We start from the raw sequence: 25153 nt of genomic DNA, 5'->3' as shown, positions 1-25153 counted from the left end.
GCGGCTTCGAGTCTTGTGTTCTGGAGCCGGAGCTGAGCGGGAAGCTCGGCTTGTCTGGACACAGAGAGGCAAGGCCTGATCCTTACTTTCAAAATAAGTTTTAATCGTAAGCTTTATATACAAATTGTTGTACAGTTAAAGTGAAATAGTAAGTGAAAGTACAAAATATAAAGCATGCTCCTTCCCCAGTGAAGTACCAAAGGTTTGCTCGTGGCCCTGGGTTAGTGACACGCTGAGTGGGCAGTGTGAGAAGCGCACCAGTACAAATCAGGCCGGTGACCACTGCCCGGGTCACGTCTGTGGAAGAACCAGTGAACATCAGGGGACCAGAACCTTCTAGTAAACGTGGGCACTCGTAAAAACAGGTAGAGAGTATTAGCAGTAGTGCAGCTCAGCCTCTCCCCTGCAGTTAGGTATCAACAAGGGACAGGTTCTAAAGCGCAAACGGTCTCAGCGTTAACCGACGGTGTGCATGCCGCCCTCGGCAGGCTCCGAGCGCTCGGCTGCGTCTCCAGCACTGGTAGGGTTAGTCGTGCCTGTGCGCCCGAGAGCAGGTGCTGCTGCCCCAAGCGGACCGTCCAGCCCGTGTGGAGTTACTGGTCCCGAGACTCGTGGAGGAGCTTGGCCGCCTGCAAGGGGACCAGAAAGAAAGGCGTGTGCCTGGCTGAGGTGGGTGGAGGCGCCTCGGCTGGGCGGGGAGCGGGAGAGTGCGGAGCAGGAGGTACCTTGTGCATGGCCGCCAGCCACGCCGTCGCCTGCCTCCTGCTGCCCTCGGCGTCCTCGCCGGCCGTCAGCGTCAGCTGCGCCAGCCCCTCCGCCCCCGGGGCCGTGTACTGCAGGGTCATGCCTGTGGCCCTCGCGTTGCCTCCTGGAGTGGGAACAAGGTAAGGATGGCCCAAGCGGCTTCGAGCACCAGGGTGCCAGCCGCCCCAAAGCAGCGGCCCGGGCACCCCCTTCCTGACCCTGGTGCTGGCCTCACAGCTGGCCTCTCGGTGGGGCCTGTGTCAGGGCTCACAGGGCCGGCCAGGGCCCGGGTCAAACACTTGGCGGCCCATGGCTGAGACCCTGCGAGAGGCACGGTGGCGGAAGCAGGCACCGCCCCAGGCTACACTCACCTGTCGTGCTGGCCTCACACCCACCCCACTGCAAGCGCCAGGGTCAAAGCAGAGGAACCACAGGCCACCCCAGGACACAAGCTCCTGGAAGGCTGTCTTTGGGGAGTCCCCGCAGCGCAGAACCCGGCCGGAAGTGCCAAGCCCCCAGGACGTTCACAAGCAGTGGTCCCAGCTGTGTCAGCCGGCTCATCCCCTGGACTCTCTGAAGGGGCGCCAACCCCCCACCGCTGCTCTGGGGCAGCCCGCTGCGCTCTGCCCACCACCTGCTCCTGAAGGGGGCTTTTACAGGCCCGTGACCACACCTCCCTGACTCCTGTGCCTGTGTTGCATTTCGAGAGCCTGTGGCCGTCAGGGCTGAGTCGACGTTCAGCCCGACCCTCGACAGAAAGTGGGAGACCCTGCTGTGGACACCGCACGCGCAGGGACCCTCCCTGCCCTCCACCGCCCCCCGCACCTCTGCTCCAAAACAGGGTTCTGGGCACTGACTGGTTCCAGGAAGCCGGGCAGAGCGGGCTCCCTGCTCTCCAGGAGCCGCCAGAGGGGGGCGCGGCGCCAGCAGCCCCGGCCCCGCCCACCTGGCCCTGCCCAACGGGAAGGAGCGGCCCACCACCAAGCGGCCGGGCCGCACGCGCTAGCAGGTTGCCACCCACTCCCCATTCTTCCCTGGCCAGGGCCGGCGGACACTGGCCGCAGAGCAGAGCTCCCCCTCAGGAGAGAACAGCCGAGCCCAGGGGACAGACGGCTTCACGGTTTGGCCGCCTCAGGCCCGAGTGCCTCACAGGGAGCCCCACCACGCCCACCCACGCCCCGAAAACACGCTGACCTTCGGCGACGGGCCGGCTGGCGGGGAGGCTGGTGTGAGTGAGAGTGTCTTTACGTCAGGCAGGCAGGCAGAAGAGGACAGCAAGGCCGGTCAGAAATCAGAGAGAGGGGTCGGATCAGCCTCCGCGCTCGGACCCGAGGCCCAGGAGCGGGGTTCAGGGGAGAGGGCCGGGCCGTCCCCGTCCCCGCCCTTGGGGGGCGGCAGAGCTGGGGGCCCAGCCAAAGGCCCTGGGGAACCGGGTGATGCCAGCCGCGAGAGACGGGAGAGCGCGGAGACCACGTCCAGGGAACCTCCTCTCCGCTTCACACGCCCGCGAGCGGAGCCCGGGAGACCCCGGCCCGCGGTGCCTACCTCCGGGAGGGAGGCCCTCCGTGAGCATCTGCACGGCGGCGATGCGCGCCACCTCTATCTCGCGGTGATCGTCCCCGTCCCCGTCCAGAAGCAGGAACCTGCGGCAGACAGAGGCGTCCGTGCCACGGCCCTCCGAGGCTCCAGGCACCCAGTGCCAGGTGAAAAGCACCCGCCCTCACCTCTGGTTGCTGGAAAGACGGCAGATCATCGTGTCCGGCTTCTCGGAGTTCCCGAAAGTCACGAGGAAGGTGGCTCCTGCGGAGGGGCCCAGACGTGAGCACGCGGCAGCCCCCCGCGCCGCCCCCTCCAGGCGAGGGACGTGTGGAGGACAGAAGGGGTCGAGGTGGCGGCGGGAAGGGCGTGACGGGGTCGGGGTGCAATGCCGGAGGCCAGAGGCGCCGCCTGGGGCTCCCCCGAATTGCAGGGCGCCGACCCGCCCCCAGGGAACCCCCAGAGCAGCCCGGCCCGATGCTGCCAGGAGGTGGCAGGGGGTGGGGGAGAGGGCTGCCAGGTCCTGGGGGCTCCGCCCGCCCGGCGCCCCGAGGCGGCTGGGGCCACACCCGACGGAGTCCCACCCGCCGACCCCCGACCCCCACCCGCCCGCCCGCCCGGCGCTCACCGCTCAGCAGCAGCTTGAGCTGCCGGTCGTAGAAGTCGGCCTCGCGCCGCGACACCGGCGCGCACCCGGCGCACTGCCGCACGGGGTCCACGAAGCACATGCGCCGCAGCGCCACCTTCTGGCCGCAGCACTTGTCGCAGAAGCACTTCCCGCAGCGGCGGCAGTGGTGCTGGCGAGGCGGCACCGGCGTGAGCGCCCCGCACAGCGCGGGCTCGAGGGGCCCCGCCCCCGCACCCCACCTGGGCCGCCCTCCTGACCCGCCCAGCTCACCTTCCTGGTGAGAAAGTCAAACTTGGTGTCACACTGCATGCACCTCGGGCACTAGGAGGCAAGGTGACAGGGGGTCAGGCCGCGCAGCCCGGAGACGGCGCAGCTGGGGCAGCGGCCAGCCCGCGGTGGTGCCAGGCCCGGGCGCCCGGGGTTCGGGAGGAGAGGCTGGGGACAGTGCTCCCGGGACCGCCAGGGCCCAGCCTGGAGACGGCCACGTCGTCACCCAGCCACCACCACAGGAGCGCCCTGACCTGTCACCGGACAGCGCGGACGCACTGTCCCCACGTGGAGAGGTCCGGCCTCCGCGGTGGGAAAGCCGCACACTCCTAGGAGGCGGGTGAAATGCCGCCACCAGGCAGGGGGCCAGGCGCCCTGACCGTGACCCTCACCTGACCCGCCCGCCCTCGGTGGGTCTTGGTCAGCAGGGCCGCCCTCTGCCTGGCTTCACTCAGGGCAGCCAGAACCCAGGCGGGGGCTGCTCCTGCTCCCAACACAGGGCTTGACCTTGACCCCCTCCCCTCCCCCCAGGCCCAACTCAGGGCAGGGCCGGGCCCACCGTTCCAAGTCGATCTAAAGCCGGGTCCAGCGCCCTTCTCCAGGGGAGGGCGGTCGGCAAGGCCAGCCTGCAGGTGCCCCCTGCCGCAGGCCGGCCCCCCGCCCCACCCGCGCCCAGCGGCCACGGCCCGGCGCTGAGCAGCCGTCTAAGCTTTACGTGACCCGTGACTGATGCTTTCTTGTTTCTCTTTGTTCTTCAGCAGCTTTCCCGCCGGGACCCAGGGCCTGGCCCTCCGGAATCACCTGCAGGGTCTGCCCGCCTCAGGCCCGAGCTGGCCAATCCCAGCTGTCCCTACCAGCCCCGCCACTGCCTCTGTCACTTCTGGAACGTTCCGTGTGTGGCACTCAGACCTCCACGTGGGGCGGGGCCTGTGTGTGCCACACTCTCCCGTGACCTCACACGTCCACCCACCAGAGTCCCCTGGGTGAGGGTGCGGTCGTGGAGACGACCCTGTCCCCCCTGCCGGGAGGCTCACATCTGAGCAACCGAGACCAAGCTCTAAACTCAGACCACACCACACTCCCTGAAAAACATCAGTGAGCTAGACATTTTGCATTAATCTAAATAAACCAATGAGGTTATTCAGAAAGCAGATTTTTAAACAAGGTAATTTTCCTAGGGATTATGTAAGAGAAAAGAAACTTAAAATTATCAAGGGAACGATTTGACATGAAAATAGAATTAAACAAAGAAACGAGAGCAGCGGGTGAAGACATGAAAGTCAAGAATTCACACCTGGTCTGAGACCAGCTACAACGCCAGCCCAGGCCGGGGCCCAGCGCTGCGCCCCGAGCCGCTGACTGACCCCAGAGGAGAGGCCCGGGGTGGGGGACCGCCTTCGGGGAGACGGTCTGGAAACCAGGACCCGGCAGTTCCCCCGTGAGGCCTAAGGCCCCCGCGACGCCCGCCCCTGAAGCCACAGGCGCCCAGGCCGGTCCCCACCGACGGCGCCCCCAGGGCGGGCGGGGGCTGGGTCTCACGGGGGAGAAGCTGCACCCGCACACGGACACACACGTGCACAGGCGAGCGGCCACTGCCGGGTCCTCCCCGGGGGGCCCGCCCACCCTGACCAGGTCAACAACGGGCCGCCAGCCACCTGCGGGGCCCCTGCACTGCCCCCCAGGACTCTCACCCACAGACAGGGGAGGGAGCCGGCGCTAAGGGGGGGTCTCCACAGGTCCCCACGAGAGGGCAGGGGAGCCGGGGGTCCGAGCCTGGCAGCCCCGACCCGTCCCCTCGCTGCTCCAGGAAGCCAGCGGCTGACAGCGGCAGGAGACTGCCAACGACGCGGGGGAGGTGAGCAGCAGCGATGAAGGAAGAAACCAGAAAGGGCCACAGGAAGCCAGGCCGGAACAGAGGCCTCCGGGGACTGGGGGCCACCCTCGGCAGCCCAGCGCAGAAGCCCTGGAGGCCTGCTCGGAGACGGTGGTCTCTGCCGACCAGCTGCCCGGGAGCCCTGGGGGTGCCCAGGCGGCTCCTTCAAAGTACAACAGTCAGAAGACAGACGAGAGGCCAAAGCGATGTTTAAGGAGAAGCGCCTTTAGAGAGAACGGCGCTTTGGGACAGCCGCCCGCCGCCCTCTGAGGCTGCAGCGACAGGGGCCCTGTCCTCCGAAACACCAGGCTCCCACGGGAGTGTTTCTCAGGCTCCTCGAAAAGAAGTCAGTCATAAAGATACGTTTTCCAGTTACATGTGTTAACGCATCTGTTGAAAAGCAACCATTGTTAAAGAGTAAAAGTGTAACTCCTACAAATATAAAATGAACCCATGTCAAACATTTAACTCAATTAACTCAGGAAAGCAATGAAATGTTAAAAGAAACAAGCTCACGGGCAAATCTGAGGAGCAGACCCCCCAGCAGCCCAGGGACGAGCTGAATCCGACAACACGGGGCGGGGGCGCCTCCCAGGACGGGCCTGCCTCTCCCGCAGAGCCCCCCGGGCGTGGACACCGCCTCCCGCAGGACAGCCGGGGCTGCCCCCAGCGGCGGTGTCCCACCGGCCACGGGGGCGTGGGCAGCTCCCGAGTGAGCGGGCGGGCCTACAGGGCCCCTGGGCCGCACCACAAGGGACCCACCTGGGATCCCAGAGGCCCAAGACAGGGACCCCGCAGGCAGTGTTCTCGGAAAGCGTCATGCAAAGAGCCCCCTCCTCACCTGCCCTGGAGGAGATGCAGACACCCCAGCCACCCTCCACAAGCCAGACGGGGCCGCAGGCGGGACCCACAGACCTGCCTGTCCCCTCATGGACCGAAACGATGTGTGCACGAATCTCACTTGATGCAACGTTCATTAATCTTCCTTCAGGCCCTTGATCTGTGACCCACCTCTTAGCCTGAGACAGTCCAGGGGTGATGCATCTGACCCGCTATCAGATCACACCACCCGCCTCCCACCTGCCCCTCCCACCCTGCTCCCCGCAGCCTGGGCCGTGCCCCCATGGAGAAGCCCCTGCCTCCTGCCCCTGGACAGCCTGTGGATCCCTTGGTCTGAACCACCCCACCATAACCCTCTGAAACATAATCTCTCCCCACCCAAGTCCGCCTTTGCTTCTTGTTTGACACACCTGTGTCCCCCATTTGCCTCTGCAGAGCATTTGACATCAAGACGACTACTATCTGTTCAAACTACTGCACAATTGCACTCATCTCACACGTTAGCAAAGTAATGCCCAAAATTCTCCAAGCCAGGCTTCAACAGTACATGAACCGTGAACTTCCAGATGTTCAAGATGGATTTAGAAAAGGCAGAGGAACCAGGGATCAAATTGCCAGCATCCGCTGGATCACAGAAAAAGCAAGAGAGTTCCAGAAAAACATCTACTCTGCTTTATTGACTATGTCAAAGCCTCTGACTGTGTGGATCACAACAAACTGTGGAAAATTCTTCAAGAGATGGGAATACCAGACCACCTGACCTACCTCCTAAGAAATCTGTATGCAGGTCAAGAAACAACAGTTAGAACTGGACACAGAACAATGGACTGTTTCCAAATTGGGAAAGGAGTACGTCAAGGCTGTATATTGTCACCCTGCTTATTTAACTTACATGCAGAGTACATCATGCGAAATGCCAGGTTGGGTGAAGCAGAAGCTAGAATCCAGATTGCCAGGAGAAATATCAATAGCCTCAGATATGCAGATGACACCACCCTTATGGCAGAAAGCGAAGAAGAACTAAAGAGCCTCTTGATGAAAATAAAAGAGGAGAGTGAAAAAGTTGGCTTAAAACTCAACATTAAAAAACGAAGATCACGGCATCTTCTGGTCCCATCACTTCATGGCAAATAGATAGGGAAACAATGGAAACATGACTTTATTTTTTGGGCTCCAAAATCACTGTAGATGGTGACTGCAGCCATGAAATTAAAAGATGCTTGCTCCTTGAAAGAAATGCTATGACAAACCTAGACAGCATATTAAAAAGCAGAGACATTACTTTGCCGACAAAGGTTCGTTTAGTCAAAGCTATGGTTTTTCCAGTAGTCATATATGGATGTGAGAATTGGACCATAAACAAGGCTGAGCACCAAAGAATTGATGCTTTTGAACTGTGGTGTTGGAGAAGACTCTTGAGAGTCCCTTGGACTGCAAGGAGATCCACCCAGTCCATCCTAAAGGAGATCAGTCCTGAATATTCATTGGAAGGACTGATTCTGAAGCTGAAGCTCCAATACTTTGGCCACCTGATGCGAAGAACTGACTCATTGGAAAAGACCCTGATGGTGAGAAAGATTGAAGGCAGGAGCAGAAGGGGACGACAGAGGATGAGATGGTTGGACGGCATCACTGACTTGATGGACATGAGTTTGAGCAAGCTCTGGGAGTTGGCGATGGACAGGGAAGCCTGGGGAGCTGCAGTCCATGGGGTCACAAAGAGTCGGACACGACTGAGCAGCTGAACTGACATCGAGACAACAGCGCAGAGCCGCCGTCCCCGCTGTCACACCCAGGACGGCAGGAACGGGGCATGTGCACCGGTCACTGCAGTCTCCGATGGCTGCACCCTGGACACGCTCCTCGCCGGGGGACATGCGGATGCAGTCACACGAGGCCCAAGCTGGGCCCAGGTCTCCGCCAGGCCCCCCATGTCCCACCACTGCTCCCCTCAACCTCACAAGCTCTTGGAGGCACACAGAAAAGCGAGTCTGTTATTTCTGGCGGCAGGAACCCCTCTGAGAAGCCAAGAGTCACAGATAACGCACACCCCCAAGTTTCCCAGCATCTGTGAGGGACGTCCCCGTGGGCCCGCGGCACCGAGGTGGCACAGGGCCAAGCGCAGAGTCAACAGTCGACAGACCCCTGAGGAATGATGGGTGCGGACGGCTCCAGACACGACCAACACTCGTCCCCGCACAGCCGAGTGGGCGCGGGTGAAGGCATGTTCCCCGCCCGCCCCTGCTCTCCCTACACCCTGCCTGTTCCAAACCACACACACCCCGGGATCGTGGCCCTGGAAGCACGGGGTGGGCTGAGCGCCGCGGAGCCGGGCGGGCAGCAGGGGAACCCCCACCTCCCCCCTGAGCTGACCCAGATCGAAGGCAGACTCCATCTGACTCCCAGCCCAAGCTGCCCCACCCCAGGCTGCTGTCCTCCAGAACAATCCCCTCGGTCACTGCAGACACGGCCCCTGCCCAGTACATGTCAACATGCACTTCCTCAAACTCGGGTCACGGCCACTGGGAGGCCTCCTCCCCTCCTCAGAGCTCCCTCCGCCTTCTTTGGCTGCTGAGACGGCAAACTGGGGTGTGTTTCTGGAGGGCACCCCGCCAGCCTTCCAGCACGAGAAACTTCCACTGGGGAGGGAGCGCCAAGGCGGCAGCACCTCCGCCTGACTCCTGCCTTTCCCCCGGAGCCCGCAGACTCCAGGCCGGGCCGGACGCCCCGCTGCTCAGAGAGGACACCCGAGGCAGGGGAACAGCGAGGCGGTCATTTCAGGAAAGGACAAAGGGCCCCGAAGACGGACAGAGGGGCCCCAGAGGGAACCGCAGAGCGTCCAGGCGGCTTCCACTCACACACAGCTCCTGCTGTGAGCATTGCACCGGGATCAGTTGGGGGAAGAAATGTCTAAAATGGCCCTTGGGGACAACACCAGAAACGGCTGACACGCTGGCCTGGGCTGAGGGGGTGGAGAGGCTGTAGGCAGCAGCACTGGCCCGTCCTGACTCCGCCCCCCACGGTGGGGCAGATCAATCCGGCTGGACCTCGGCCCCTTCCCCTGCCGCCTCCCAGGCCAGGCGGTGCTGCTGGGACTTCCCTCTGAGCCCTGATGACACCTGCCAGGCTCCCTCACTGATTCAGTTAAACGAGCTCCTGGACACGCGCTGGCTTAGAGAATGAGAGCTGTGATGTTACCTTTTTCTTTCTTTAACCACCTTTCAACAACACTAACCAAGGAGACCGTGTGAGGAAAAGTACATTCTCTGAGTTCAGAGACTACAAGCACCCGGAGGACAAACGCAGAAAAGCAAGCATAGTTGGGGCGACAAGAAGGCCAAGAGGCGGGGACGAAGGGGCCGAGCCCGGCCCAGGGATCCCCGCGGCCCACGCCCAAAGTCCTGCCGCCTTGGAGCACCGCGGGGGGCCTCGGTGACCAGGGGGCGGAGGGAATGAACCCTCCCCTCGTCCTGCCCGCGGGCCAACCGCCCCTCCCCAGCTTCTGAGCGCTCCCGTGCCTGGAAAACACCCGATCGCATTCCTCCCGTACCTCCCCACCCTTCCCTGCGGAAAACCTGCCACCGCGATTCCCCGGGCAGAGAGGAAAAGCGGTCAGCTAGAACACGAGTGGCTGTAACTTAAAGCTTGTTCCCAAAGCGTGGTCTTTTCCCGTCTCTTAGACGCTCGAGATTGACAGGAACGCACCAGGCTTCTGCGCCAGCCTTCGCACAGCTGAGAGCCACTGGCTTAGGGATCCGGTCCAAACTCCTGAGCGCAGCACACAAGGGCACAGAGGGGCCGCCCCGCCCCGCCGGGAGCAGGTGCGACTCCCCAGGCAGGCCGCCCTGCAGACGCCCCGCCTGACGACGCCCGCTCGCACTCAGCACCCCCCAGCACCGCAGCGCACCTCGAGGGCCCAGCCAGAGCGCCGATCGCAAAGAAACGCTGCCCCGCCCCCCACTCCCGGTCCCCGCGGGAGGCAACTGTCAGAAAAGTTCCAGCCCAACGACCGCGGGAGGCGGCCGGTCCACAGACGACGGCGCAGGGGGCAGGGCCCGGGCGGAATCAAAGAGGGAGGTCGGGGTGGGGATGCCGCGCACCAGCGAAAAGGGTCAGGCGGAGCGCCTGGGCGAGGGTGGAACCGGGGGTCCGCCAGGGAGGACCGCCGGGGCCGGGGGCGCGGGGAGCCGAGGGCTGGGCGCACCGCCCGGGCAGCCGGCGCGGACGGAAGGAGGGCCGGGGGAGCGGACGGAAGGAGGGCCGGGGGAGCAGCCGGGGTCCCGGGGCTGGCGGGCTGCCGCGACCTACCTCCTTGTCAGGGACCCACGGCGGCTCCTCCAAGCCGAAGGGGCTGCCGTAGGCGCGGTGCTCAGGCACCATGCGCAGGCCGCTGGGGGAGCGCACCAGCTTCTTGGCGTCGCGGCGCGCGGCCACCTCGGAGGACATGACGCCGCCCGAGCGCTCGCCCGCTGCCCGCCGCCCGCAGCCGGGCCCGAGCCCCCCGGGAGCCCCGCCCCGCCCCGCCCCGCCAGCGTGGCTGACAGCGCCCGCGTCCAGTCGTCACGCCAGGTCCAGAACGCGGACCAATCGGCGCCCGGGATCCGCCCCGCAGCCGCGTGCTCCAATCGACGCAAGGGCGCTTCCCCCGCCCCCTGCGGCCAGTCACCAATGGTCAACGAGGACCCGCCCGAGCACGCCCCGCCCCCTCGGGGCGACTGAGACTTAGGATTGGCCAGTCAATCGGCGACGTGGGCCCCCGCTTCTCTTCTGATTGGCGCATCCGGCGCGGGGCGCCCTGCGCTCATTGGAGGAAGAGGCAGTAAGGGGTGGGGCGGCGCGAAAGAGCGTGCGGAGCGCGCGCGAGGTGAGGTCGCGGAGTGGCCACTGAGTTCCCGGGCGGTCGGAGGCTGGGGCGGCCTTGGGCACCGAGACCCCTTGGGGCGCGGTCAGGGCCCGGCTGGGCGCCCGCGCGGCCCTGCTGCTGGGGTTCGCGGTGGGGGCCGTCTGGCGCTTCCCCAGTACCCGGATCGTTGGTGCGTAGCCGCGGACGGGCAGAGCGAGGGCCCCCGCAGGTCCCGGGGGTGGGAGGGGGCCGGGTGTATGCTGGGCAGGGCTGGGACGGAGGGCCTCGGTCTCGGGGCGGTGAGCTCGCGCAGCTGTAGAGCCTGCTCGGGCTGTGCGGCCGCGCCGGCGCCGCGGGGTGGGGCGCGGAGGGTGGGGTCGGGTTCAGAGCGCGCCAGGTGGGACGCGCAGGTGTGCGTGGGTGGCAAGGTGCGGCTGCAGCGTCCCCTGGTCCGTCAGGACGGCCCAGGCGGGGTCCTGCTGGACACGCAGGCCCGGGGGACTGGGGAGTGAGTGCTTAAAGCCGCAGGGCCTGAAAAGAGGAAAGGTCCTCAGAGGAGCAAGAGGGTCCTGCGAAGGGAGCAGGGCCGGAAGTCCAGGCCGGCCGGCTCTGGAGAAACCACAGCGCTGGTCTAGACGGGGGAGGGCCTGTGTGGCCGCCCAAGGGGTCCGGTGAAACCTCCGGCCAGCAGCCCTGGGGTGAAGGCGTGCTTATTGGCGCCCTTTCTGGGAGGGGAGCGGGAAAAGAAAGGAAACGTCTATGAGAGGGACCTGGACACCCTCAGGCGGGTCAGCCTCTGGATGACCAAGTTCTGTGGTCCAAACAGTTCCCTTTGGAGCTGTTAACAGATGGGCGATGCAAACGCGGGATCAGGGGCTTAGAGCCCAGGCCTGGACCTGCATCCCAGGCCACCCACTTGCTGTGTGACCTGAAGCTTGTTGCTTAACCACTCTGTGCTTATACAGGGGTTGTAATACTTCTGGGGTGACCTTCATACTTGTCACACACTTGGAAGAGACTTTGGTAAATGTCAGCCCTCGACCTTTGATGATTTTAGAGCAACAGCCTGGAGCTGTGTGTATTGACCCTTTGCCTGAGTTCAGAGAAAGAGTTAACAGTTTCAGTTTGTGGGGATTTGGCGGGTGCCTCCCCCAGGGCTCCTCCCTGCCTCCTCCTGTCTGGTACCTGGTGGAGTGGGAGAGGCACTGAGTGCATCATTTCAGAAAGATCTTCCCTCCTCCTCCCGTTGAGTCCTCAGTGTGAATCAAGTAAAGCCGCCAGGAAGCCGAGTATTGTCTCCAGAGTGGGGGTGGGCCTGTCCCAGCCTGTTTTGGTGGCACAGAAGTACCCGGTCTCCCTTAGAGCCCCAGAGACACACGAGAGTGATTCCACCTGGGGAGAAGTCTCGTGTTTGGCCCAGGAGTTCACATGCCTTCACGCTGGCTCAGCAGCAGCACCTGCTGTTAATTGTCCCCTGAGACGCCTGCACGTGACGCTCCCAGGAGCTGCCCAGGCCCGCCCATGCCCATGCTGGGTGCTGCGGGGCACACACTTGCCCCTGGCGGCTTCGCCCGGGCCCCTCCCGGGGTTCTCGGTGGGGCTCCCGGGCCCGTGTCGGGTACCAGCAGGTGCTCTGTCAGCACCCACTCCACTTGGGCCCGAGGCCCCGCAGTTGGTCTCCTCCGTGTGTCCAGCTGCTCTCAGGACCGAGTTTTGCATCCGGGCAGCTCCCGGCCAAGTCCCCGCACAGGCTTCCCTCCCACGGTCATTCAGAATCCGGACCTCCTGCTCCCGGAGCTGCCTCTGAGGGCCCAGGGCCACCCCAAGATGGCCGATGGCTGCTGCGTAGTCAGGCCCTCGCTCCTGACCAGACTGGATGAGGGGGCGGGTGGCCTGTCTCTCGAAGCATCGGGGACAGCCTGACACAGGGTCAGCAGCGTCCATGCAGAAGGCCAAATCCACTCTGTGCCGCCCCCTCGGCGTCGGGAGCCCCGGGGCACGGGCCTTCCTGCTGCTGGCCGCCGGGCCCGGCCTCAGCCGAGTGGCCACGGCATGGCATGGCCACCCCACTGCCACCCCGCCCACCACGCTGCCCCGGGCCGGTGGCCAGGGCAAGCTGCAGGCCAGGTGGGCAAGGTGTCCGCTGCCCTTTGTTGGAGCAGCTCGGCGGTCGCAGCGGTTCCGACCTCCCAGGCACCCGCGGGATCCACCACTCGTCCTCCCACTCTCTCCAGATTCCCACGGAGACGCGCTCAGGAGCGTACGCCAGAGAGTGCAGCCTGGGCCCCGCTCGGGCAAGCCCGGCACCTGCGCCCCAGAGAGGTGGGTCACGGAGGGCCAGGGCGGGGACACCAGGCTGCCTCTCACCTTCCTGAAGCGGATGAAGCAGGCTGACCTTCGGGGGGTGCTCGGGGGTTCCTGAAACGCATGCCAGGGTGGGCTGAGCCCAGGCCTCTGAGTTGCTGGCGATCAGCCTGGGGCGATCTCAGCGCTGGCCCTGGGACAGGGGTGTCCCGAGCCCTGGGCCCCACGGTCGCCTGGTGCCCCCAGGCTCGGTCACTCAGCTGGCACTCGCCTCCCGGGCCGCTCGAGAGGGCGGCCGGCACGTCAGAACCCGCGTCTCAGGGCGGTCGTCCGTCTCTGGCTGTCCCCGCTGAAGAAATGGATTTGGATCGGCTCGACCTGCATCCCAGAATCATCACTGCAGTTAAGAAAGGTGCGTCTGCTGATGTTCATGTGACGTGATTGTGGGGTGACTGTGCACTGCGCATTTTGTGGAGAGCAGTTTACAGGGTGGCTTGTCCGAGCCTTGGGAACCCTCTGCCTCCTGGCCCAGAGATGCCCTGATGCTGGCCTGTGCCGGGTCTGTGTGTAACTGACTTTTCATGAAGCCGTACATACAGTGTCTGCAGTGAGACGGGACTCCTTGCTCCTTGCGAGTCTTTCAGCCGTGTGTCTGTATTTACACCTGGGTTTCTAACGCTGTGCTTCTCTGACTTACGCCTCCTCACGGGCCTCCATTTCGGGGGTGGGAGCTGGCTTCCTCGCCCCCCGTGCCCCTCCTTGGTCCACCCCCCGCCCCAGTCGGAACACAGTTTGGGCCACATCAACCATCAGAGTTGTCACCGGGACATCACGGCTGTCACAGAACTTGGCGCACGACTGTTTCCTTTTTTTTTTTTGACTGTTTCCTTTCTTGACCATCTCTGGTTTTCCCCCAAAGTTAGTGCTCGTCTCCCTGTTCATGGGTGCGTTTCCTCTGCCTTCCAATTAGTCCCACACTTCGCAAGTGTCTGTCAGGCCCAGTGATCTTTTCTAAATGTTCGAGGAGTCTGCTGGCGTCTGGGCACATCCATCCCCAGGCTGTACCAGCTCCTCCATTGCCTGGCTGGTCCCTGCACCCCCACGTCCCCCCACATCCTGTCCCTGCACCCCTCCATCCCCCCCAGGCTTGGTCCCCGCGCCCCCTCCATCCCCCCCATCCCCCCGCCCTGGTCCCCCCACCTGCTCCATCTCCCCATCCCCGGGTGGTCGTGAGGATGCTGTGAGGTCAGGCGCTCAGCACTGGGCTCCTCCCTCCCGAGGCCGTGAGTGTCCCTTTGAGCCCAGCGCGCGCCTCTAGCTGAAGCCTGCTGCTGCTCCCGGGAAGGCTGGGGTTCACGCTCCCTTGTGTTCTGTTCTTTGTGTGTGTGTGTGTGCTCTTTTTTGCCTTTTTTTGGATTGATTTTATGTATTGTTAGCCTTTTTTTTCCCCACTAGTTTAAAAATAATACACTGATCTAAGCTCAGAATTACTCCCTTTCCTCCCAAACACCAGCTAGGGCCCCTCACCCCGAAAGCCCCCCGCGAGCTGACTCTCCCTCTTCACCCCCCGGCCGTCTGCGGGCTGGGTCCCTTCCCGCGGCCCCTCCCTGGCAATGCACATGCAGGCCTGTCTCAGGAGATGTGTCCGGGGCCGCTGCTCCCCGCCCTGGGGACAGGCCCCTTCCACCCTGACCTGTCGTCCAGGGGTCCATGCAGCTTCAGGGGGCAGGTGGGCTGGCCGCTGCCCGCCGGGCGCCCAGAGCTGGTGGTCACCGCCATCCCCGCGTCACTGTTGCCATGGGCGGCGCCTCTGACTGCATCCTGTGACTGGCTCTGTGATTTCAGCCAAACTGAGGTCCGTGAAGGAGGTCCTGCATCTTTCTGGGCCAGATCTGCAGAGACTGACCCGCCTTTCCAGCCCTGACGTGCGGCTCCTGCTGAGGGCAGCCGCCTCACTCCTGCAGGGACATGGCGTTTGCACAGGTGCTGGGGCCCTGGCGTGGGGCGCGGGGGGCCTGGGCGGGGTTCCCGCGGGGCTGGGGCCCTGGCGTGGGGAGTGGGGGGCCTGGGCCGGGTGCCCGTGGGGCTGGGGCCCTGGTGTGGGGAGTGGGGGGCCTGGGCAGGATGCCTGCAGGGCTGGGGCCCTGGCGTGGGGCGTGGGGGGCCTGGGCAGCCTGGGCAGGATGCCCGCAGGGCTGGGACCCTGGTGTGGGGAGTGGGGGGCCTGGGCAGGGCGCCCGTGGGGCTGGGGCCCTGGTGTGGGGAGTGGGGGGCCTGGGCAGGATGCCTGCAGGGCTGGGGCCCTGGCGTGGGGCGTGGGGGGCCTGGGCAGGATGCCTGCAGGGCTGGGGCCCTGGCGTGGGGCGTGGGGGGCCTGCAGGGGCTGGGCTCACCTGTCCCCCCCACCCTCGCCGCTGCCAGCGCTGCACCTGCTCCGGCAAGAGGGGCTGTTCCCGCAGCAGCACCAGCGCCTGAGCCTGGGCTGCCCCGTGCTGGACGCGCTGCTCCGAGGCGGGCTGCCCCTGGACGGCATCACCGAGCTGGCTGGACGCAGCTCGGCCGGGAAGACCCAGCTGGCGCTTCAGCTCTGCCTGGCCGTGCAGCTGCCGCGGCAGTACGGAGGCCTGGGGGCCGGTGAGTGCCGGGGGCGGGGGTCTCGGGCTGCTGGCCCTGGGGTCCGTTTCCCACGTTTCCCATCTCTTCATGCCCAGAGGGGCCCCATGCCGGCTGAGTGCAGAGCCCGGGGCCTGCCCGCGGGGACGAGCTGGCCAGGGGTGCCTGTAAATGGGCGTCCCCCACAGGGGCCTGGCCCACGGCCGCCATGACCGCGTTAAACGTGGGTCTGCTGAGAAAGCGTCTTGCTGAGAAAGCGACTTCCCCGAATCAGACCCGAAGGCCCTAACTTTGAAAGGCGGGGTACTCCTCTCTGGATGTGCGCAGGCACCGTGTGGGGACCAGGGGCTCGGCCTGGGGGGGCGCAGACCATCTGCCCGGGACGCGGGCAGCCCTGACTGCTCAGGGCAGCTCTCCTGGCTCCTCACCCCCCACGTCTGAAGTTCTGTGGGAGCAGGACCAGGTCACAGCGGGACTCGCACGCTCACAGACGGGCGCGGGGGCCCTGGTGACCGACATGGGGGCTCAGCCAGCGCTCGGCCGGGTCACAGGCCCTGCTTCTTTACTGATGGCGAGACGTGATCCACCCCCTGGGAAATTCCTTCCTGAAGTGGGGTCAGTCCTCCTGCTCAGCTGCGCACCCACCGCACCCCTCCAACTCTGGACGGAGCCTCTCTGCAGAGCGGCACCCCGCCCCGTGAGCGGGCACCTGCCGCTCGCCCCCCTGCCCGGGGGCCCCCGTCCACTTTCTGCAGGCTCGCCTGTTCTGCACGTTGCAAATAAACGGGATCGTGGAAGGTACCCTTTCTCCCAGTGCAATGTCTTCAGGGCTTACCCACGGTGGCGCGTCAGGCCGTCCTTCCTAGGGCTGAATACCAGGGCGTCCTGTGTCCTTGTTTTAAAACGTTATCTGTCTTTGGCTGTGCCGAGTCTTCGTGTTGCACACGGGCTTTCTCAAGTTGCGGCAAGCAGGGGCCAGTCTTCACTGTGGCGCGGGGCCTCTGGCTGCGGCGGCATCTTGCCGTGGAGCGCGGGCCACGGGCACACAGCTTGGGCACACGGCACTCAGGCTCGGGCCTCGGGGCGCAGGGCTTCCTCAGCTGTGGTTCTCGGGCGCGGCAGTGGCAGCTCGGGTGCTGGAGCCCAGGCTTAGCTGCTCCGGGCACATGGGGTCCTCCTGGACCAGGGCTTGAACCCGTGTCCCCGGCGTTGGCAGATGGGCTCTGACCCAGATGGGCCCCACCAGGGAAGCCCCCAGCTGAGTTACCACCCATCCATCCGCCGACAGGCACGTGGCTCTGGGTGCACACCTAGGAGTGATGCAGGGTCTCGGGGTAGCTCGGTGGCTCCAAAGACTGTTCTCAGCAGCCGCTGCACTGCCTCCCTTCCCAGGAAGCCTGGAGGAGGTGCCCGGCCCCTGCATCCGAGCTGGCTCCCGTCCCTCTGACCCAGCGTGGGTGTGCCCTCCCTGTGGCTCCAGCCACGCTCCCCTCGAGAGCAGTGGTGCTGAGCGTCTTGCCGCGAGCTGCCGCTCACCCGCGTGTCTTTGGAGAAATGTCTCTTCCCGTCTTCTGCCCATTTACACCCTTGGCTTATCTGTCTGTCTGTGACGGAACTCACCCAAGTGATCTTTGTGTCATCCGGACACTAGACTCGTATCAGATACACAGCTCGCAGTGTTGTCTCTTTCTGTAAGTTGTCTCCTCACTTTTTTGATGGGCTTTTGAAGCTGTTCTTCACTTTCATAATGTCCAGCTTACCTGGCCTTCCTCGCTTACACTTTTCATGTCGTGTGTAAGGACCCACTGCCTAACCCAAGGTCCTAAGATTTACGCCTGTCTTTTAAGAGTTCTGTGGTTTGGGCTCTCGTAGTTGATCCGTTGTGATTCAGTTTTCGTATGTGGTGTGAGGTACAAGTCTGATCTCGCCCTTTTGTATGTGGGTGTGTGTGTGTCTGCCTGTCCCGATGCCGTTTTTAAAGACTCCTGTTTCCCGCCGGACTATCCTGGGACCTCTGTGAGCCCGTGGGCCCTGGCTCTTTCCAGCGGCGGGACTCGGGCTGATCTTCTGGAGGCGGTTCAGGCCCCAGCGATGTATCGCCGGTGTTTTGTTGACTGGCTTTTCCAGGCACAGCAAAGACCGTTCCCTCCACGTAGCCCAGAACCATGGGAGGAGCCCTGACACTGGGATCCAGGAACCTCTACTCCATGGGGCCTGGGATGGGTACACCCGTGTCTGCAGGAGGGGGTGTTACTGAAAGCACAGAGCCCCTGAGAATGCCACCCACTCCCCACCGGAGACGGCCCAGGGGCAGACCCCCAGGGTGACGTCCCGGCGGCGAGGTGGGAGGCAGGCGCCGGCCAGCCCCATCCTGGGTCAGAGGGAAGACCCACGGGGCAGCGCAGCAAGGGGGCGTGTGCCGGCCACTGACTGCGCGGCGGCCCCCCAGGGGCCGTGTACGTGTGCACAGAGGACGCCTTCCCCAGCCGCCGTCTGCAGCAGCTCATCGCCCAGCAGCAGCGCCTGCGGGCAGACGTCCCAGGGGACGTGATCTCGAAGATCAAGTTTGGCCACCAGATCTTCATCGAGCACGCGGCCGACGTGGTGAGTGTCTGAGGGGAGGTTAGCGTGTGCCTGCCTGTGGGGGTCGCATCCAAGGGCCATGGTCCTGCTCAGGCCAGCGTTACACAGTGCCTGGACTTGGGGTGAACTGGCCGTCTTGTGTGTTTCTGCCAACCATGGCCCGAGGAAAGAGGCCAGGAAGGCACTAGACATACCCTCTCCTGCCCCCAGGCCAGCCCCCGCCCCCTGGAGCAGGCCCCACCAGGCCAGCCCCGTTTACCAGGCCGCAGAGACACCCACCGCCCGCAGAACAGGGCCGCTGCCCGGTGGGCGTCCAGCGCGCTTCCAGTCTGCCTCTGGAGGAGGGGAAGGCCCCCTTGTCACAGCCCGGGGCCCCAGCTGGACAGACCCCTCAGACTGCTGGCGGGCCTCCACGACAACGCCACGTGTGGAAGCCGTGCCCGCGGAGGGGTCGTCGTCTGCGGCTGAATAAGGGGGCGGGGGTCTCAGAAGGGAGCCGGGCTGCGGAGAGCAGAGCAGCGCGCCCCGACCCGGGCCCTTCCCCGCTTACGGGTTGCTATAGAAATAATGTCAAGTAAAGGCTAAGATGTATAAAGTTTAATTTTAGAAATTTACAGTAAAGTACATGATCACACGTAGCCCGGGACAGGGACAGAGCAGTGGCCCGGGCCGGGCTGGCTGGGGGCACGCGTGCCGTCCTGGGGCTTCGCGGCGAGAGGCGTGGGGGGTCAGGGCGCTGGGATGGGGGCGCTGGTCAGCACTGCAGGCACCGCCCCAGGCCCTCCAGCCTCGCGACCTTCACGGCGTCACCGGGCCCTCGGGGCGCGCACACAGCTCAGGCCAGACTCCTCCGCGGCTGCCTCACTGCAGACGGGCGGCGGGTCAGGGCCGGGGTCCTCGCAGCCCCTCGGCAGAGCCCCGCCCCTGTGCACCAGCCTTGCGGCCCAGGCCCCCTCGCCTCCCGGGGGCGGGGTCTCCAGCCCGGCAGGCCTGGGGAGAGTCCCGCCCCTGCAGCCCCCTCGCCCCGGGTGACGGGACTCACGCTCAGGCTGGCGTCCTCCAGGCCGCTGCTGCTGCTGTCGTTGTCCACGGAAAGGGGCTCTGCCGGCGGCGCCCTGCGGGTGAAGCACAGAGCGGACCCTCAGGGCGGGGACGCGGGCACGGGCAGCTCCCGGGAGTGCCGGCGGGGGTGGTCCCTGAGGACGGCTGCTCCCCAGGGCCCCGCTTGGCGTCGTGGCGTGTCGCCTGGGCCCAGCCCGGGGGTCTGCACGCCGGACACAGGACGGCTCCTGTGTCTCCCGCAGCCCCGCGCCGCACCCCCCCCCGCCCCCCCCGCCGCCCCGTGCAGGCGGCAGCGCCTGGCTCGGGGCCATGGATGGGGGGCGGGGGCAGGGCGGACGGGGGCTCTTGAGCAGGCGCTGACGGGCTCCCCGGCCCCCAGGACACCCTGCTGCACTGCGTGAGTGAGAAGGTGCCAGTGCTGCTGGCGCGGGGAATGGCCCGGCTGGTGGTCGTCGACTCCGTGGCAGCCCCCTTCCGCTGCGAGTTCGACGGAGCGGCCCTGGCCCTCAGGGCCCAGCGTCTGCTGGCGCTGGGAGCTGAGCTGCGGCGGCTGAGCTGCGCCTTCCAGAGCCCCGTGCTGTGCGTCAACCAGGTGGGCCTCCCCCCAGCCCGCCGCGGGCCGGGCCAGCGGGTCCCATCGCTGACCGCTCTGCACCCTCCAGGTGACGGAGGCCCTGGAGGAGCAGGACTCAGTGGCCGGGCTGCCAGGGTGAGTGATGCCCTAAGGATGGAGGGCTTTGGGGGCCCTGGGGGCGGGGGTGGGAGGGAGGCGCTGGTTCCGCAGGTGACGCGTGGCGGTGTTTCCCATCTCAGGATGTCCCCAGCCCTGGGAATAACCTGGGCCAACCAGCTGCTCGTGAGGCTGCTGGCCGACCGGCAGCGCCCCGAGGAGGCTGCGCTCGCCCCGCCTGGCCGCACCCTCAGGGTGGTGTTTGCCCCCCACCTGCCGCCCTCATCCTGCTCCTACACCATCACCTCCGAGGGCGTGCGGGGGACGCCTGGGACTACGTGCGGCTGACCGCAGCGCCCAGGACCCCCCTCGGGGTGCAGAGCTGCCCCTGCTGCAGGAGGCGGCTCAGCCCGTCTGCAGAAAGCCCTTCTGGGCCCATGAGGACTCGTCTACAGGGCAGCAGCTCCCGGTGTGCTGCAGCGGCTGGGACCTCGGTCCTGGCCTTGGGGGAAGGGGGGGGTCCACTCTGGCAGGAACCGCTGCCCAGACCCAGCTCCCCACCACGGCCGGCGCTTCTGCACAGAACACGGACCCTTGGCTCAGCCCAGCACGACCATCCCGTGTGGAAGCACGAGGCCCTGCAGTCACGGAGGACACGCAGGCCCAGTTCCAGAAGGGCTGAGTCACCCCGCCACGCCTCTGCCCACCTCCGCCAGGCAGCCGGCCCAGCCGCTGTGGACAAACACGCTGAGTGAAGGTGCCCGCCGCCCCGGCCCTCAGCAGCACTGGCCCTCTGCTGGGCCTCCCCCACCCGACGTCCACCCCCTCACGGCCGCTCTGCTGGCAGGGTGCAGGCCGACCCCCCGCGCCCCGGGCCCGCCCTGCGGGCTCTCGGCTGGACCGCCAGCCCTGGCCATCGGCACTCTGTTGTGTGTTTTCCTAGGACAGGATGATCCGTTTCCAGCTTTCATCATGTTTTCAAAGTAGCCTGTGACCCTAAAAGACCGAGTGGCCAGTGTTAAATAGGAAAAGCTGCTTTCAGGCTTGGAGTTTTACAAAGAGCCTTTCTGCAAAGTACAGGGACTTTACAACAGGAAATAAAAGTTTATTTTTGTAATTAACTATGGACAGTTCCAAATGATTTCCTAGTCAAGTCACACCCACAGTGAGAAAAGAGATCGAGAACGGCCGCCCCCGTCGGAAGGCAGGCCGACGCGCACCGCCACAGGCCCCGGGACCCTGCAGTGGGGCTTCCCCTCCGTGTCTCGGGAAGGAGCCTGCCTGCCTGCCTGTCCCCAGCCCACACCCCAGGGACCGCCAGACGGGCCTCGCAGGCCGGCGACCCTGAGGGTTGGCTCCACACTCTGTGAACCGCCCGCATCCCCTGCCCTGCTGGCGAGCTGAGTGAAAACACACGCATCTGTGTCGGGGATTCCACGGAGGCTGTGTGCCCGGCGACTCAAACACAAGCGCAAACAGAAACCCATCAGCAGCTGGCCCCACAAGACTCAGCGGGCTTTCCCAGGGTCTCGTATAAAGTCTACCCACGAGAGCCGCACTCCGTAAACCGACTCCTCGGGGAGGCTGCTACTTCCCCGAGAGGACGACGACTGGTACGTGCTATTCCCAGCAATCTTCTGACCAGACAGAGGAATACTTTTAACTTTCAGAAAATAACCAGCTGAATCCCTGCAGCACCCGGGGGAGGGGCAGGAGGCTGAGAAGGCCCGGGTCCTCCCGACCTCCGCCCTGACACAGCCCTACCCTCACATTCCTGCGGACGCTCAGACCATCCACAGCCTGGGTCCTCTGGCTGGGGGGAGTCTGACTAGTCAGAAACAATGGAGAAACAGGTGCTGGCCCCCAAGGGTCCCCTCACCAGGAAAGGAGGGTGGGCGGGCAGGCAGGCGGGCTGGACCCCCAGGTGCCCTCTGAGATTACACTGGGCTTCCCTCAAAGACCAGAACAGGGCACCTTCCCGCTGAACAGGCCAGCTCTTAGCAGCCCGGCCCCGCTCACCCAAACACTGCCTCCAGGAGGCCTTGCAGAGGCCACCACACCCCCAGGAAAGGGGCCAGCGGGCTCCATGCCAGGCCAGGGTCAACCAAGGGCCCTGCAGGGGAGGTCAGTTTCCACCAGCTGGGAGCATTCTGGCCTCAGCCCCACATTCGCTCTTTCTGGATGCCCTTTGTTTTTCCAGAGACAACAGTCAGGAAGGGAACCTGGGTGGTTTCACACGTCCTGTACCAGCTCCGCGGCTGGGAGAAAACATGAACGCAGTGGAGGTAGGAGCTGGGACCACGCCGTGGCCCCTCTCCGGGCGGTGAGGTGACAGACACATCGCCCCCACCTAAACGGGCACCTGAAGGGGCCACAGTGCCCGCATGGGGACACGGCTCTGCCTTCCTCTCCCCTTCCTTTAACGCACCTCTGGGGAGCACTCAGAAACGTCCTGACCGCTGAGCGGCTGCAGCGCACGGGGCTGTCAGGAGCCCCAGCCCGGCGGCCCCCTGCCTCCAGGGACACAGCGGCACTCACAAGCAGGCCCCTGTGCAGGGGTGGCCCGTTCTTCGATTAGAGAAACCCCCGAAGTTGAAGCCCCACCTCACCATGACGACCCCAGGGGGCTGCTGCCTCCGCCCCGCCCCCTGCTGGGGTGAAGGACGGGTGCAGCTAGGGCACCCCCAGAGGGAGCCCCGGGGAGCCCCACCACCTGACCCAGCGCAGCTCCGGCAGGAAAGGCAGCTGGAAGTGCCTTTGCTGGGACATCTCCCACCGGAACAGGAAGAGAACTAAACCTGGCCTCCACGGCACCAGGACGCCCGCACCCCCAGCCCCTCAGTGAGCGCGCACCCTGTGCTCCGGGGGCGTCACCTGGAGTCACCCTCAGCGAACCAGCTGGTGTTCAGGATGCCCTTCAGCAACCTCAGGGCTGATCTGAAAATGCCTCCGTCAGAACCACCCCGGGTTACTTAACCCTACAAAGACAAGCTGTTAAAAGGAACACAGGCATCTCCATGTGCGAGGGGGCTGCAGCCCGGGGCGGGGCCTGCCCACAGCCCCACCCCCGATTCCCGCTCCCCGAGGACGTGGTTAAGGCTCCCTTCTCCGTGAGCAGCATTAACACAGCACAAGTGAAAGCGGGTTCAGAGCTGGGCGGAGTCGGGCAGCGGCCTCACTGTCGGCCGTGGCAGCTCCTGGACACCAGGGCTGCAGACTTAATGGAACTCAGCAGAGGCGGCGGCCCCTCAAGGAGGAGGGCCCTGGCCAAGCTCTGAGGGTCTCTGCGCATTAGCCTCGGGGCTTAACTTAGCTCTGCCTCCCCCGGGGGCCTGGCACTCGAGTCTGCCAGACAACGCCTTCGCTCCTGCATGAGAGAACACACGGAGAGGTCATTCTTCCCCAGCGCCTCACAGACACCAGCCTCCCGTGGTCTTGGCGCTGACTCACGTCACAAGAGTCCTGATGCTCAGACGTGTGTGTGCAAGCAACAAGAATCAGACAGAAGGACTGTATCAGCTCCCGACCTTCTGAAAACAGAGGGGCTTTCCTTCACCGTCCTCACCAGGAACGCATCCTCCAGGCCCCAGGCAGCCCCTGACAGACAGATCGGGGGTCAGCACCCCTGACCAGAGGCCTGTGCACAGTCACCCTGGGTGCTGGGGGAAGCGGGGGTCAGCACACCAGCTGGCCTGCCACCGCCTAGGACATCACAGTCACCAGGGGGACTGAGGCAACTGGGAGCCAGGGGCAGTGCCCAGGATGCCGGGCCCAGGGGACAGCTGCCCACGCCAGGTCACAGAAGGGCCAGGGGCCCGGCCACACATGGAAGACAAAGAGGCCACGTCTGATGGAGAGGGGGATGCCAACGGTCTTAAATGCAGAGATGGCCGGTTCGTGTAAGACTTGGACAGGTGACAAAGTGACCACACGTGTTCATCTTAGTAAAGTTTCAGGTCATTTAAAAACACTGAACAGCTTAGCCAGATGTATTAGTTACACACGCTGGCACCGCTGGAGGCTAAAATCATAAACTAATAATACACGTTAACAGCTGGTCAAGTTTTGTTATTACTTTATCATTTAGCTTTTAATTGTCAATCAACATTTTGAAGACCATTTACATGCTTAGAATGTTCCCGAAAAGCGAGCACTCCCACCATTCGATGGTTAAGTCCGTGCCGACTGTGAAAACGGCATCATGATGTCTGCTCGTCTGGGACCAGGAAGGCTATACATGGACAGGCTGTGCCGAGGCCGCGGCGGAGCGGAGCCAGGGCCCCGCCAGCACGTCCAGAAGGCGACGGATGCTACAGCGGGGTGGGGCTCCTTACTTGGAAATGGTCTTCGGCCGCCTTGCCACCCACGTTAAGGACATTCAGAGAACTGGCTCGCTTCATGCTGCACCGGCCCGGCGGACATGCAAGGACAAACCATCAGCACGTGAGTCACCAGGAGCGGGGAGCGCAGCCAAGCCACCCCTCCACGGCCGATCACCACGGGGGCCTGGGCCAGCCCTCCACGGCCGATCACCACGGGGGCCTGGGCCAGCCCTCCACGGTCCATCACCACGGGCGCCTGGGCCACCCTGACCGGGAGCAGGCCTGCAGCTCGCCTCGTCTGGGAGGCCCACCCAGTTCCCAACACGGATGCCCCAGATATACTGTATTCCGCACCCTTAGACAAAAACCGCAGTTTCTCTGCGTCTTCCTCGTCAAAAAGCCCGTCTCGGAGAGCCACGGATAAACTTCGGCGTCCTCAGAGCCTCCCTTTCTGAAGCCCGGCTCCTCCCGGAGCCGAGAGGCCCTGCCAGTGCCTCCCGCGGGCCCACAGACGCAGCCCTGAGCGACCGCGCCAAAGAGGGCCCCGCGGAGCTCACTACTGAGATCAAATGCATGAACGCAGTATGTATTTCATAGATTTTTCCATATTAAATCTAAGAAAAAACAAGTAACCTTTTATTAGTAAAACTTTGAGGCTAGGGTTTCTCTGCCTAGAAACCAAAATTTAAAACAAATTTCATGGCTTTGGATTTACACAAAATAGAGTGATTTATACATATATTTACTTTTTTCTTCGATTTGACACCTTTAAAATACTTAATATATCCTGCAAGTTACCTACAATCTAAACTTAAATTACGGATAGTTATAAGATACTGCATTGCTTACTGCCACTATGGATGACCTC

The 25153-nt window shown here is 64.3% G+C and overlaps 3 protein-coding genes across 16 annotated transcripts in view; 1 reads left to right on the top strand and 2 right to left on the bottom strand.

The window, feature by feature from the left end:
- Window positions 1-82: 82 nt before the first annotated feature.
- Window positions 83-10411, bottom strand: ZFYVE21 (zinc finger FYVE-type containing 21). 2 transcript variants are annotated; one of them, XM_043489359.1, is made up of 8 exons: window positions 10197-10409; window positions 3179-3229; window positions 2909-3077; window positions 2469-2544; window positions 2290-2387; window positions 1939-1986; window positions 726-868; window positions 83-629 (listed from the first exon to the last, which is right to left on the bottom strand). In XM_043489359.1, exons 1-8 carry the CDS (start codon window positions 10332-10334, stop codon window positions 594-596), a joined length of 759 nt encoding a protein of 252 aa, XP_043345294.1. In that variant the 5' UTR covers window positions 10335-10409; the 3' UTR covers window positions 83-593. The 2 variants fall into 2 exon arrangements, with proteins under 2 accessions (XP_043345294.1, XP_043345295.1); XM_043489360.1 differs by lacking the exon at window positions 1939-1986 and having other exon boundaries at window positions 10197-10411.
- Window positions 10412-10693: 282 nt separating this feature from the next.
- Window positions 10694-21089, top strand: XRCC3 (X-ray repair cross complementing 3). 6 transcript variants are annotated; one of them, XM_043489344.1, is made up of 8 exons: window positions 10694-10752; window positions 12966-13053; window positions 13282-13447; window positions 14881-15018; window positions 15457-15669; window positions 18098-18252; window positions 19673-20002; window positions 20107-21089. In XM_043489344.1, the coding sequence occupies exons 3-8, from the start codon at window positions 13393-13395 to the stop codon at window positions 20716-20718; spliced, it is 1503 nt and encodes a 500-aa protein (XP_043345279.1). In that variant the 5' UTR covers window positions 10694-10752; window positions 12966-13053; window positions 13282-13392; the 3' UTR covers window positions 20719-21089. The 6 variants fall into 6 exon arrangements, with proteins under 6 accessions (XP_043345279.1, XP_043345277.1, XP_043345278.1 ...); XM_043489343.1 differs by lacking the exon at window positions 10694-10752 and adding an exon at window positions 10759-10921; XM_043489345.1 differs by lacking the exon at window positions 10694-10752 and adding an exon at window positions 10759-10921 and having other exon boundaries at window positions 12966-13447; window positions 19673-19885; window positions 19956-20002.
- KLC1 (kinesin light chain 1) overlaps window positions 18814-25153 on the bottom strand; it is a 63523-nt gene continuing 57183 nt past the window's right edge. For 4 of the 8 annotated variants that reach the window (XM_043489311.1, XM_043489312.1, XM_043489307.1 and 1 more), the window contains 3 exons: window positions 24298-24364; window positions 19274-19346; window positions 18814-19095 (listed from right to left, as the gene is read on the bottom strand). In XM_043489311.1, the coding sequence (XP_043345246.1) occupies window positions 19067-19095; window positions 19274-19346; window positions 24298-24364 (169 nt within the window). In that variant the 3' untranslated portion in view covers window positions 18814-19066. The remainder of the gene's footprint in view (window positions 19096-19273; window positions 19347-24297; window positions 24365-25153) is intronic. The other 4 variants (XM_043489310.1, XM_043489314.1, XM_043489313.1 and 1 more) reach the window with 1 other exon arrangement.

The sequence above is a fragment of the Cervus canadensis genome, chromosome 17 (genome assembly GCF_019320065.1).
Source record: "Cervus canadensis isolate Bull #8, Minnesota chromosome 17, ASM1932006v1, whole genome shotgun sequence".
In the NCBI taxonomy this organism is placed as follows: Eukaryota; Metazoa; Chordata; class Mammalia; order Artiodactyla; family Cervidae; genus Cervus; species Cervus canadensis.
Note: the sequence above shows the minus strand (reverse complement) of the source record. Positions and strands in the feature narration are given on the sequence as shown.

Bases quoted from the DNA above. Each gene is read 5' to 3' on its own strand.
- ZFYVE21 (XM_043489359.1), bottom strand. From the start codon at position 10,334: ATGTCCTCCGAGGTGGCCGCGCGCCGCGACGCCAAGAAGCTGGTGCGC. The intron at 3,230-10,196 runs GTAGGTCGCGGC...CTTGCCTCCTAG, and splicing joins CGTGGGTCCCTGACAAGGAG to TGCCCGAGGTGCATGCAGTG. The intron at 3,078-3,178 runs GTGAGCTGGGCG...CCGCCTCGCCAG, and splicing joins TTGACTTTCTCACCAGGAAG to CACCACTGCCGCCGCTGCGG.
- XRCC3 (XM_043489342.1), top strand. From the start codon at position 13,159: ATGCCAGGGTGGGCTGAGCCCAGGCCTCTGAGTTGCTGGCGATCAGCC. The intron at 15,670-18,097 runs GTGAGTGCCGGG...GCGGCCCCCCAG, and splicing joins GTACGGAGGCCTGGGGGCCG to GGGCCGTGTACGTGTGCACA. The intron at 20,003-20,106 runs GTGAGTGATGCC...TTCCCATCTCAG, and splicing joins TCAGTGGCCGGGCTGCCAGG to GATGTCCCCAGCCCTGGGAA.